The sequence below is a fragment of the Gymnogyps californianus genome, chromosome 3 (genome assembly GCF_018139145.2).
Source record: "Gymnogyps californianus isolate 813 chromosome 3, ASM1813914v2, whole genome shotgun sequence".
Lineage (NCBI taxonomy): Eukaryota > Metazoa > Chordata > Aves > Accipitriformes > Cathartidae > Gymnogyps > Gymnogyps californianus.
The window spans coordinates 7,719,864-7,733,848 of NC_059473.1; the positions used below are offsets into that span (position 1 = coordinate 7,719,864).

A 13,985-nucleotide genomic window follows, 5' to 3' on the forward strand; every position below is an offset into this window, starting at 1 on the left:
CAAGCAATCTTTTCCCAGATGCCTCTTAAAATGGCTAATAATGCAGTCTTCATGTAAGCTAGTACTATTTTCCTATGTATCCATTTTAGGCACTTAAATAGCAGACACTACCATCCCCTCTTGTTTGAGAAGGAAACTGAAGCACAAGACTATAATAGCCAGACACTTCCTCTCTGTAAATCCAGTTAGACATAGACTATCATTTATGCTAAGGTCAAGTAACAGAATTAGAGAACATCCGTGAAGAATTCAGTTTTAAGTAATTTGCTCAGTATTACAAAGATTATCTGATTGTATCTCAGTCTCTGCCACTGGTTTTTTCAGCATATCCTTCAATTACCCTAATCTGAAATCATTCTTCCAGCAGAACAGTCACATAGTCTACACTCAAGTCTTAACAGTCACAGCCTGCTTCACAGCATCAGTTCACTCCTAGAGCAGGTCCATCCTGTGCAATGGCTCAAGCATATAATCATGCAGGTGTGTGTTTCAGTATGTACAAACCTGGGTGAAAGCGGGGGGCGTGGGGAGCGGAGGGGGGTTGGCAACTTTAATACCAATATTTTTTTCATTGACTTTGCAATAGGATTAACTTCACAATCCTGGTAATTGTTTTAATGCAAATTGTTTTGCTAAATAGAAGTACACTGAATGTACTGAGGAGACAAAAAGAAATTACTGGTGTTTTGGAGCAGGTTTGTGAAAATACATTGGCTGGGATTATTCTTCTGATGTTTCTCCAATGTAAATTCATAGTCTGGGTTAGGTAAACCAAACTAGCAGCGGTCATCCTTATTTTTAAGGCAGAACGTGTAGATTTGCTCTGACCAGGCTACAGTTTAGCTAGTAAGATATCATCTGGCAATTAATGTTACAACCTAATCATCTCTGTCACACAGAAACACACTGGTACTAGAAACAATGGAAACTTTTGTGCATGCAAACAGAATTAGTCAAGAAACCTTCCTTCTGGAGTATCTCCTACACATAAGTAGCAACTACTTTCTTAAAAAAAACAAAAAAAAAAACCCAAAACCAAAACCACACCACAAAAAACCCCAAATCTTTACGTCTTTTTACTCTTTCTAGAGTCACAGAAATAAAGGTGTTCTGCTTAACTGAGCCCAAAAGTTGTTCTGGAATGCTGTTTTGGGCAGCAGATGGATAGGGCAAAAGTTTCAGTCATGTGGAACTAGAAATCAAAATTTTCTGTTCAAAATGAAATGTGTCATGAGTATGTATGAAAATTGGCATGATCAAGTAAAATGCTGCCACTGTTTCAGAGGTTACATTTAAGCACTGAGTATTAGCAACTTTGAACTGCAATTTCTAGATGTTTATCTACATTTACACCCAATAAAAGCCTTAATGTGAGCCCTGGTTTTCAATCTCTAGTTTAGGGACTACTCATATATTTTATACAGTAATATTGTTTACTGTAAAATAAAGAAACATTCTGTAATCTTCTGTGTTCTCTTCCTTCTTAGGGTAACGATCTCTGATTTCTTTCCCGCACAACTTCAACAGGAAGCGTAGGGCATGCTCTCGCCTATAGCAAACTACAGGCTAGTAGTAATGGCACTTCCCAAAAGGGAGGGGGACTGAAGAAGAGAAGGAAGGGGGAACCACATCCTCCTTTCCATGGGCAAGTGCACTAATTTTTTGCCTGGTTTATACATGGTGTATCAATACAACATAATCACTTCTTTTATTTCAAGAAAAAAAAAGGTTTTGTAAGAGACCTGACTACTGTCACTATACAGTATAATCCAAGTCCATTTTCTGGGTCAGGTTATTCCACTACATTAGATGAAGCAAAGCCTACTTAGGTTAAAAAAAAAGACAAATTAATTTGACAGCCTGTTTAGACCAGAGCAGTTCTGGACAAAGACTCAGAGATGGGTGTAACTGTAGAATATGAGAGTCAAACTGGCACCTGCTGAATTTAGATACATGGCTAGTTGGTGCTTTGACAACTGGAGACTTGCAGGACTGAGCTGTTAAAGAGCCTATGTTTTGGTAAAAAAAGTCCTTCATTGGATTTAATCCTAGAATCACAAATTCATTTGAATTAGATGTTGCTAAAATGAAGCTGAAGTAATACTTCATAATTTTTTCTATTTAGATACTTAATAGAAAATTAGTAAACTTAAACCATCCGTATATACCGTAATACCATAAGCTAGTTGAATGTTAAGAACAGTGAAGTGATGTACACCTCAAAATATGAGGCACCATTTAAAATTACTCTGTCCTGTTCTTCCTACTGACACCACCAGTTTACTCACTTGTAGCCATGATACCTGGAGGACATGCTGGTATCCCGTGATCAACTGCCCATCTGTAAGCTCCTTCACCAACTAAAAAGCTAGGAGACACAGAAGAGGGAGTTTAAACAAAACCATATAACAAATCCCCCTTTTCTTGCAATTATTTTTTCTATTTGGTTTGGTCATTTTAAAATTGTAAGCTGTCTACATTTCACAGAAATGTCAGCTATAATTACATTTGGCAACCTTATGTAGTTTCATTAAAAGACTATGCAGCTCTGACATTAAGTTTAGTGTTGGATAAAAACAAGTGCTATTAAATTTGAAATTAAATACCAAATAGCACCAGCTTTTAATTGCAGCTAAAACAGGACAAAGCCATCTAGAGTCTTGCTCTCTGTAACAACTTAGTAAGATCCTGAAGACCAACAACATGGGATGAATGAGGCGAGAATGGTAAGGTATTTCCAGTAAAGTCAATGCTACAGGAATATCAAGAAGTATTTCACGAAGTACAACACAAGCTAAAAATAAAGCCTTATTTAGAAGGATGAAGGTCTACCTCATGGAGTTTTATCAAGCATTTGCAAATGAGACAACTCTACTGAACTTTTAATATAGTTGCAAAAAAACCGCCAAAAACCTGAGAAGTTGTTTTCTAGTCAGCACTGAACACTTTACAGTAGTGAGACAGCACACGCTGCCGTGACAATGAACAATAGCAAAAAATATACATAGACTTTTAGGCAGACAAAAAAAAGCAAGCCTCAATTATTTAAACTGTTTCCCCTTACAGAAATTAATCTGATTCCCTGAAAAGGGGAACGTAGTAGTTGGAAATCACACATTTTCAAAAAGCTGCTGCGCTACAGTACCACAGCAACACAATAAAGGACAACTATTTCCAATCTTAATTTCATATCCTACTTTTGAAATAAGAATAACGCAACTGCCTAATGGACACAAGGAGTAAAGACTGAAGATTTACAGCAATTTCAAAAAGCATTACAGAAATACCGGATTTATGAATATGAGGCTAAAGAAGTTATTTCAGCTACAAAGTAGTCCCTGGGGCCACCTAGTACTACAATTTCTGAGAACGTTATTGATATAGCAAATTTGTTGGCATTAATGCTGTTGGCAGTCTTCTTGACAGTGCTATATCTGACACCTGCAGCTTTCAGTATGTAGTATTCTGAGGTGGTACTTTCTATCTTCTCTATGACTTAACCAATAGAAGAGGTGTGTCCAGTCTTTTCTTACAAAAGTCTCAAAAAAAAAGTTTATCTAGATGAGAATTTGAATTGTTAAATACATATTTCTTACCATCGTTAGTGCAGCTCCAGATAAATATTGTTCATGTTGCAAGATACTGTAGAATAAGTTACTGGGTATTTTGGGAGAACTCAAGCATCTCCTACTAGGTAAGCTAGTGCTCAAGAAACAATCTGTCACTTTCATTAACATAAGAGAGAAATGCAAACCATAGCCAAACCTGATTAAGTAGTATTCTCCATTGACTAAAAAAAAAGAAGGTTTTGGTCTTTAAAAGAAAAGTTTTCTATCAACAATACATTCTCAGGAAGTGAGTAAGCACTTCCTGTTCAATAAAACAATTTACACACAGAGGAAGGGCAGGTGGAGAAAGTATCAAGCTCAAATATTATGAGTTTTATACATGGTAACTTGAATAAAACAGATCAGTCAGAAACACCACATTTTACAACCAATCTCACAATTGCCTTTTCAATACATAAAACACAGAAACAGCCACTAGTATTTATGAAGAGTGCAAAAAAAGCACCCAAGAATGTCTCAAAACTTAAGTGATGTGACTTTTACTTTGCTTACACTTGTGTCCCTAATTCCTAGATTCCTCTCCCTCCTATAAGATAGGCACAGACAAAGTATTTTCCAGTTCTGGTCCCAAAGAATAGTTAGATTAGTTGAAGCAGACATTTAATTGACGCCCCTTAACACCACAGAGATCATCCACCTTTTTAAACTTTCCAGTTCAGATGTCTTGAAAGCATAATCATAGAAAAGTTAAAATAAACAGTTTACACACACACAAAATATCAGGATCTCAGTGCTTTGTTGTCTGTACTACCTACACTGTATCTCCTTGTGTTGGGTTTGTGTGGCAGGGTTTTGGTAGCAGGGGAGGGGCTACAGGGGTGGCTCCTGTGAGAAGCTGCTAGAAGCTTCCCCGGCTCCAAGTCGGACCCACCTCTGGCCAAGGCTGAGCCCATCAGTGACGGTGGTAGCGCCTCTGTGATAGCATATTTAAGAAGGGGAAAAAGACTACTGAAGAGAGGTAGAGGAGCTAGAGCAGAGAGAGTGGTGGGATGTGAGAGAAACAACCGTGCAGACACCGAGGTCAGTGAAGAAGGAGAGGGAGGAGGTGCGCCGGAGCAGAGATTCCCCTGCAGCCCGTGGAGGACCCCACGCCGGAGCAGGTGGCTGGGCCCGGAGAAGGCTGCAACTCCGTGGGAAAGCCCAAGCTGGAGTAGTTCATGGAGGACTGCAGCGCGTGGAAAGAACTCACATTGGAGCAGCTCATGGAGGACTGACCCCCATGGGAGGGACCCCACACCAGAGCAGGGGAAGAGTGTGAGGAGTTGTCCCCCCCACCCTGAGGAGCAAAGGAGCAGGAGAAACAACATGTGATGAAGTGACCACAACCCCCATTCCCCGTCTCCGTGCACCACTGGAGGGGGAGGAGGTAGAGAATTCGGGAGTAAAGCTGAGCCCAGGAAGAAGGGAGGGGTGGGGGCAAGGTGTGTTTTTAAGATACGGTTCTATTTCTCATTATCCTACTCTGATTTGATTGGTAACAAATTAAATTGGTTTCTTTTTTCCCCAAGTCAAGTCTGTTTTGCCTGCGACCACAATTGGTGAGTGATCCCTCCCTGTCCTTGTCTCAACTCACGAGCCCTTCGTTATACTTTCTCCTCCCCATCCCACCGGGGGGGAGGAGTGAGCGAGTGGCCGCGTGGTGCTTTGCTGCTGGCTGGGCCTAAACCACGACACTCCTATAAATTGATATCGAATTAGTAGGTAAGAGACTCCTACAGGACATACCGCATGAACTCAGTTCTGCAGGTAGCCAAATATGTATAATCTAAACAAGATTAAACGGTCTTTACACCATCCCAAAAAGCAAGTTCTGCGATCCTGTTCAGCACACAACCACACACACAGTTGTACCAGCCACAGATGACAGGGTGGCGAGAGGTTGGGAACCAGCAGGCTGGCACAAGGGAACTGCTTTAGTTGCCATGAGAGTCATCCATGTAGCCATGTAGAAAAGCTGCAGCAGGCACAAATGAACAGGGCAATACTTTAAGCTGACGTAAAAACAAAACTACCTCTTAACAGCTACCACCGAGCTTGATTTATTGGGGGAGAGGGAAAATAGGGAATAAAGCCAGCGGGCTATAGAAAGCAGCCAAAACCCCACCAAGTTTCAAAAGCCTTTAGGCTAATTCAAAATACAATTTTCCAAAGCGGGGAAAAACCTCCAAAAACAAAGGATGAATGAGTTTGTGCTCTGCTACCCTGAAAGTTGGTTCTGCAGAAACAAGAGAAAAAGATCTTTCCTGCAAATACATCAAATGAAGAGTACTCTCTAGTTGTTACAGGCTCAGAACACACAGAAGATGAAAACATCCTCCCAGCAAGGAGCTGATGCTTGGACGCGCTTTCCAGTTCCAGGCAAACTAGACCATATTAATAGAAAATGCAAGTAAAGGTCTTTAAAAATGGTCTTTTTAGGCAATTTTCTCCAAGAAGATAGTTATCCTGGTGCTATTTGCTCCAAACAGGACCATTTAATAGGGGCTGTAGGGAGACAGGCCACACCAAGCTAAACAGAAGTGGCAGAAGAAGGTTAGGTTCATTAAAGATGGTCAAGGCGATCCTGAATGTAACAAACTCACTTTGTAACATTTATTACAAAATGCAGCAATCACTCTGAAATCACTGTTAAAAAGAAGAAATCATTCTGAAGAAATATAGAACAGAGATAAAAGGTGGTGCAAGTCTTCACTCTAGGCACTTTCTTGACTACGCACTGCCCTACAAGTTACACAATGTATATATCCTGCCTACAGTACTGTAAAACTGTGAACCAATTACAAATCCCTGTATACCCAAAGGGGAGGAAAAAAAAAAAACAACTAAGAAGGGATTCTTTTCCATATGGGTTACTATTAATACTGAAAAAGGGATATAGACGTGAACTTAGATATCAGTAGTACTAAGGAGTTCTAAGAAAGGAGACGTTTAGGTGTATTTGTACCATCTTGCAATTCTTGTATATCTACACTTAATAGTAAACAGATGTAAATAAGCCTTTTCCCTTAAGAAGGTCAAGGTTTCAGAGTGAGAAATAGAAAATCTTCAAACTTATTACTACAAAACATCTAATCCATTATTCTGTGACCAAACACCACTTCCAAAGATCCATCCAATACGTAATTGTGCAATTATAATAGTGCTTTCTTTTGTAAAGTTATACAATGAACAGGAATATCTTATATGATAATATGTCACATCTACAAGTTCAGTATTTTCTGTTCCTGCATGCATAGGCAGAGAAAATCCTGACAACATCAGGAAAATATGACAGAAAGATGTAAGGACCTTAGAAGTTTCAACAAATGCACTCATGCATTCAGGGATTCTCCACTTTAAACTTTCTAAATTTTAATTTGGACAGTGGGATTCTGTGTTTTAAACAAGACAGCAAGATATTGATCCAGAATGACACACTCTACAGAGCAATTTACAGCAAATTGAATACATCAGTTCAGACACTTGATCACTCCTTCCCAATAAGCTTACCATCTCAGAATACATTAATTCACACTCATTAGAATTTCTTCTACTGAAAACTAGAAATGTACCACTTTGAATTGGTTTTGAACTGTCACTATAAAAATGGGTGCTGAACAGGGGTAAACAGGCCAAACTAACTGCCTCCATGTGTTCTTTTATGGACAAGAATCTCCATAATGCCATTTTTAATAATCTCACAGTTCCTGAATTTTTCTTGTGTGGTCATGTGCCAAACATTCTGGCCAGAAAACATTAAGCTATCTTAGATCACGCTGTAGAAACAGTCTCTACCACTAGGTTTCTTTAACAAGACAGGTTCTTAGGCTAAGCAGTATCTGGAAGATTCCCCAATACACTATTTGCCCATGAGAAACAACAAGAAACTTGCATATCTTTACAAATAAAAATCAGTTACTAAAATCCTGACACTTGGTAGGAATGCCAAAATACAGCTGCTCTCTTGTCATTTGACTATATATATTCCCAGCTTGTGCAGGAATATATGTCAGTCCCAAAACAACAATGTATCATGCCAAACCCTGCCAGAAAGGCAAGGCTTGAAATTGTCAATAGTCATCACCTACAATGAACATGAGGTCTATCATTCTGAACTTGGGATACCCTGTATGTACAGGAGCATCTACCAAAGCAAGTCTAGAGCACAACCCATCATATCCCACTAGTATAGACTGTTCCCAGGGTAACTAATTTGCTCGAATAAAATATATGTTCAAAATCCAGAATAGGAAAAAGGAAATGAAAATATGTATTAGGTAACTCAGGTCCGCAACATTTGCACAATAAACTGTATGTGTTGGCTCCGAAGACAGTTCAACTCTCGCCTCGAGAGTTTGAGCTCCCTTGTCTTTAAAAGCATCTGTTAGCCAAGACCTTGCACAAGGTTTGAAAGATTTAGTCTTGTCCTTAGAGGGCAAGAGGATATAGTTTCTTTTCCATTCAGATATTTTTAAAATAGCAGCAGCATAAACTAGGTCATGAAGTTACAGCAAACATGCTAAAATGCCCAAGTGCTCTTCCTTACAACAATCTGAGAAAACACCATGATGATACAAACAAAACTAAATCACAAGTGCTTGCTCCTGTAGCTGACTTCAGTACTAGTTTTGGAACACCAAAAAACCCCATCTCATTTGACACTCTCTTTAATGTAACTCAGCTAAGCCCCGCTTTCTCCTGACGTCTGAAGAAATGAGCAAGTAACAGCAATTGAAATTCAACTTCCTATTCCTTAGTAAACCTCTGAAAAAAAAAGAAGTTATCTCACTAACTACAGTTACTCTTTTCTTTCTTCATTAAAGAAAAGAGTTTCAAATGCAAAGTCTGCTTGTTGATGGTTTGGTTTCAGGGTGGCTTTTTTTGATCTGTGAACTTCCTTTGCAGCATGACAGAACATTGAAATAGTGCTTTTCCTCACTGTTTAAATTGGAATACTATACCATCCAGCTACAGACTATTTGGCCAATTTTACAGCATAAGAATAACGTAGTAAGGAAAGTAAAATTTGTGAATCTAAATATACATATTTTAAACTACATAAATGCTGGTTTAATAAATCTGGAAATACTGTAGTCCATTATCTAGCAAACGGTAGCAAATTTCTGCAACAGGTATGATAACTGAGGATAGCAGTCAATTAATATGAACGAATCGTTCAAGCTGTCTACTTGTCAATTTAAGCTGCTAATGAAAATAAGATGGTTTTAAGAGCAATCATTTCTGACACATTTCTTGGATTCTTTCCAAAATGATCCAATAATATTTAAAGTTGTTATGCATTTAATAGTTACCTCTTCCATCTAAGTATTATACCCATCTCAATAAAGGAGTGCATGTTTTCACTGTTGATGTAAATACTATTAAATCTATCTTTAAAATAACTTCCCATTTTGGCTAAGATAAGAGGAAGTTACTAAACACTGCACATTTCCACACTATAGCTACAAAATAAAGCCACAAAGACAGGCAATAAAGTAGGATTCTTTTATACACTTGTTAAAAACTATGTTGCTTTTTTTAAAGGTAGACGGAGGCAAAGGCAGTAGAATTTCATTTTAATCTTGATGTATTTAGGGATTTTTCAAAATCCTGGAGTAACAAACATAAAAATTCAGCATGACGTAACTGGAAATAATCACACAGAAATTATCACATAATGATGCTGCCATCTATTCACAATACTTCATTCTACCCACAGCTTCATCAAGTGCACAAGATGTTTCAAGATCAGAGAACAAAGCCTATCTTCTTTTTAAAGGCACACTACCACTGTTATTTAAAACAGCACCAGCCTTCTTGGGATAAGATATAACCTTCAAATATTGCATGCAGTAGAGACGAAAGACCAAAGTAAAGTCAAGCAGAACAAAGCAATTACCAAGGTGGAATTCTGCCAGCAGAGAGTTTTCCCTTCTGCCCTTCACACAACAATCTATTTGCAACTGAAACTGGATTCTTGATTCCTGAAAAGAAAAATTAGCAAGAAATGGGAACAAAACATTAAAAAATTTTTCCACATAGCATTGTAGTGTTCATTTTGGCAACGGAAGTCAGCTTCCTTTAATTTCCAAGGCTTTGCCAAGTCATTAAGAGTCACCTTATGTTACGTTTCAATTTAATAATAACTTTATCAGTTTTTCTTTCACATGTCCTATCAGTAGTGACAAAGCCTTCTAATCAACCCCCCCCACCTTTGGTTCTTTTTTTTTAAAGAAAGAATCATATTGAAATATTAGGAGTGACCTCCTACCACAGAAATCTCAAATTAAATCTATGGTATTCTACAGGCCAAAGATGTTTTATGAGCATTAATTTTTCAAGATGGAAAGAGCTTTCATTCGGATCTATCTGGCCAGAACAGGGATTATAGGATTCAGGCTTAGCTTTGTCTCACACCCTCATTTCCTCTTTCCCCATGGTTGGAAGGACACATTTTGTAACAAACAAGCCTTGAAACACTTAATTTTACTATTTATTTTAGATTTATATCTACATGAGGAAGTTATTACCACGGTTTAGAACTATTCTAGGATAAAGAACAAAGCTTGAAATGTTGTCAGAAAAGCTATTCAATAGTAACAGTTAAGACTGTTCAATGTACTTATGACAAAACCTCAACAATCCCTATTTGGGACTGTATACCTACATTTGTTTTGTACTGAAAGTTAAAACTAGATTTAAAAAAAAAAAAAAAAGAAAAAGAGAAGCACATTAGTTCTCGGATTGAGTCCCATATGCAAATGTATCTAACCTTATAACAGTAACACACAAAATAAATCCAAATGGAACCAGTCATGTGAGAGAAATTATAATGAAGAAATCGACAGTATACAGAAATTTTATGTCAACAGCTTGACAGATGAGCAGCTGCGCCCATTCTCAAGAATACATGAGAGGCTTCAGTTTGGAGGCTAGCACCCTGCATAGCCTTCTGACACTATAAAGGAAACTTTGGTCCCTTAGGATCCTAATTTGACAAACTTAACTAAAAGACCAAAATATCAATTGACTTTATGATTGAGTTATATACCAGTAAATTCTTCAAGGAGACAGAGAACAAAAACAAATATAAAGCCTAATTTTAATGCTTGTAATCTTTTTTTTAATAATTGCATTTTATTATGAAGTTATCGCTCTACAAATTCATCTGAGCAAACTCACTCCCGTTGTGAATACTATATAGTATCATACAATTGTTCTGCATCAAAGGATTATCAGTGAACTAATAAGACAATATGTTACACAAAGCAAACTAACACAAAACAGTATTTCAGGGAGCAGGAATGCCTCCCCCTTTTTTAAAGGGGACAGAATTTGTTTAAACGGGGCAGTATTTACAATGTCCCCCCGACCCAAAAAAAGTAACAAAAAAGAACAAAATTCATCTTTGCACTTAAATCTGTAGTTAGCTTTATAATACATAGTTAACATACCACTCAGTGCTCCAACTGCTCCAAAATTTAATGACTTTCCATCCATTATACTGGCATCACATTCTATCTCACCCAGAAGGTTTAGGTTAGACCCCAATCCTGCATTTGTAAAAGGAGAATCCTAAAAATAAGAACAAAACACTATAAGGCCACAGCCATAACAGACTAGATCAAAACCTTTGTATAACTGATCTGATGACACTGACCTTGGTGCAGTGCCCTTTCTTATTCTAGTAGTTTAATCTTCCACAACAAAAACAACAGCAATTTGAACAGGGCATCTCAAATTACTATAATGGATACCTTACACCCTCTATGGGCTGCGATATATCTCAAGTGTAATAATGCGCTAACATAAAAACCAATCACCCAGCAATTTAAGATGATCATTTATATGCAAGCAAAAGCCTTGCAACACAAGTGAAAATCTCTCCCTCCCTTCCCAAAAAATACACACTTCATTTGGTCCCTAACCCATCGAGTAATATTTAAGTAACATCCAATAATCATTGCACAGACCACAGTCTACCTTTGAAACTCTTAAGTATGACACAGCAGCAAAACAGAACCGTACCTCTCCTTAACATTCTAAGCCTATGACTGCAGCTCTGCATGCAGAAATAAAGAATCGGCATCAGTAACAATTCACTTTGTAAAATTTCTATTTGATCATTAGCATAAGGACAGTCATTACTGCGGTCTGGAAGTTTCTTGAATAAAAACCAAGACATTTCACAGAAAGTATGGAACAACATTTAATAAACTAATTAAAAACCTAACTCCTCTTTCATTAGCACCTTCTGTAGCTTTTTGCAAACTCAAGGTTCTCAAACAAGAAGTTTTGCATGCTAGCATTAAAAACACCCATTTTTGCCCCCCCATTTCATCAGAGCATCCCCATGACTTTAAAAACACAAAATTTCAAACTAGCACAGTTCAGGAGTCTCACTGCCAGCTCATATAATCCCGTCTTTCTAGACGCAAGCACAAAACAAGTACAGGACAAAGAAAGATAACAGCCCAGAACAGCCAAACAGTAAAAATTGAGCGAGATGCTGCATGCTTTCAGAGTTTCATATCTGTTTTTATTACAACAGTGTAACAACCTGATGCAACAAAGAAAAATGGTTGTCTAGACCACATGTGAACATGTTAATGAAATTAGATGGCCATACTTTTACAGTACATGTAATAAAAGCTGAATCAGGAAACAAATTACTGGAAACAGCTCAAAGTTCTGTCTTAAATGTTAAGTGAATTGGTTCTTTTTTGTACATACTAATTTGTAATGAATACAAGGAAACAAAAGAGAGAGCACACAGAAATGAAAAATAAATTTTATGTTAGTCAGTTAGCTTTTGTTAACTTTCAAATGAGCAAGTAGCGAGTAAATTCAAAACCTGTTTTGCACGATGTTGATTCTAATTCTAATTTAGAGATATTTAAAGTGTTCTTAGTGTTTGAGTCATCAAAACGCTATCTTCCTGAAGAATGATGAATACATAATACATGATTAATACATAATCATGAAACAGACTGTAATCTCTGTGTTCATTTTATACGACTCATCTTTATTTTCTTTTTCCTTCTGCATCCAAGACGCAGCACAAGATTTTATCTCATTTTATCCCATCTTATTTTATCCCACACCACAACAGATCTTCAAATTCACTGCGTATATTCACTGCGTTGCTCATTTTGACAGCTATGCCTCACAGCAAATAAGTAAATTTGAAAAGATTTTAGGATAACGAAACATTTGCAGTTTAGTGCACAGGGAATAACTTTCCCTAGAAGGGCGGGGTGGGGGTGGGAATGTGATTACAAAAAAGGCTACCAAGATGATGGCCTTGAAAAGGTGGAAGACTACAGAGAAGCTGCTGGCTTAACCAACTTCATTGCTCCCCAGCCTCTACAAGTATGAAGAAAATTAAATCAGCGAAGTTTAGAACAAAAGGAGCAGAGAATTGATGGAAGGAATCTGAACGTGAACGGTGAAAGGTACTTGGAGGACAAAGTAAAAACAGGAATGTGTTAGGATGAACAATGCTTACTCCTAGTGCCGTCCAAGTTCCTTGCCCATGGGTAATCAGAGTGCATAGACCTGCAAGCCTGGAGACAAATTTCTAATGTTCTGTTCCAAAAACATTCACTCAGTGCATTATACTCAAAAGCATTAGCAAAGAGGAAGAATTTCGTGCTCTACTGATTTGTCACTGCCACAAAGCAAAGACAGTTGTCATCTTAAGAGCAGATGTCATGGCCAAATAAAGGGAATAAGAAGGACCCAACAGAACAGAAGCCCTAGTAACACTGTCCAGAATCCTTCTGCAGTCGAGACGCAAAGCTCTCTACTATCTGATAAGCATAGTAATCAAAAGAGGGTAGGGAAAAAATACAGGATGCAAAGTGGCACTAGCTCACTCTATTTCTAAAAATCTAGATGTGCTTGATGCTCTGGCATAGCACTTTCACTGGCACAACATCAAGGACGCACCAAGAGACAACTTATTCAGAGGATCTCAAGACAAAGGGAATACCACCTGTTTCTCCCTACAGAATATTTATCAGAATACTACAGAATATTGGATAAATAACAACTCTACACCAACAAAATTGTAGATGCCTCTTTGGTGGCATAACTCTCTCATTTTAGGACTCAGAAGGAATCTAACCAGTACAATCAGTCACAACATGAGTAACTTCTCCAGTAAAAAGAAAGAAAGATCAAATTCCAAGCACTTGTTTGAAATTTCTGTGGAGCTTTACTTAGCTTTACAATCAGACTGCACTCAATTAAGACGATGGTCTCAGAATTGGTAAGAGGAAGATGGTCTACTCTAACTTCACAGATCTGAAAGGTGATCTGGTAACAGCTTTAGACAGCGCAGGAACTGGGTGTGAACGCACGGAATTTTTGATA

General features: G+C 37.9%; 1 protein-coding gene across 2 annotated transcripts in view; it reads right to left on the reverse strand.

Moving 5' to 3' along the window:
• Positions 1-13,985, reverse strand: part of TASP1 (taspase 1) — an 89,538-nt gene that overhangs the window by 66,343 nt on the left and 9,210 nt on the right. The window contains exons 4-6 of one of the 2 annotated variants that reach the window (XM_050893803.1): positions 11,063-11,183; positions 9,508-9,592; positions 2,289-2,368 (exon numbers count right to left, since the gene is read on the reverse strand). The exons of the other annotated variant lie outside the window; for it this stretch is intronic. Coding sequence (XP_050749760.1) covers positions 2,289-2,368; positions 9,508-9,592; positions 11,063-11,183 — 286 coding nt within the window. The remainder of the gene's footprint in view (positions 1-2,288; positions 2,369-9,507; positions 9,593-11,062; positions 11,184-13,985) is intronic. 2 annotated transcript variants of the gene reach the window in all.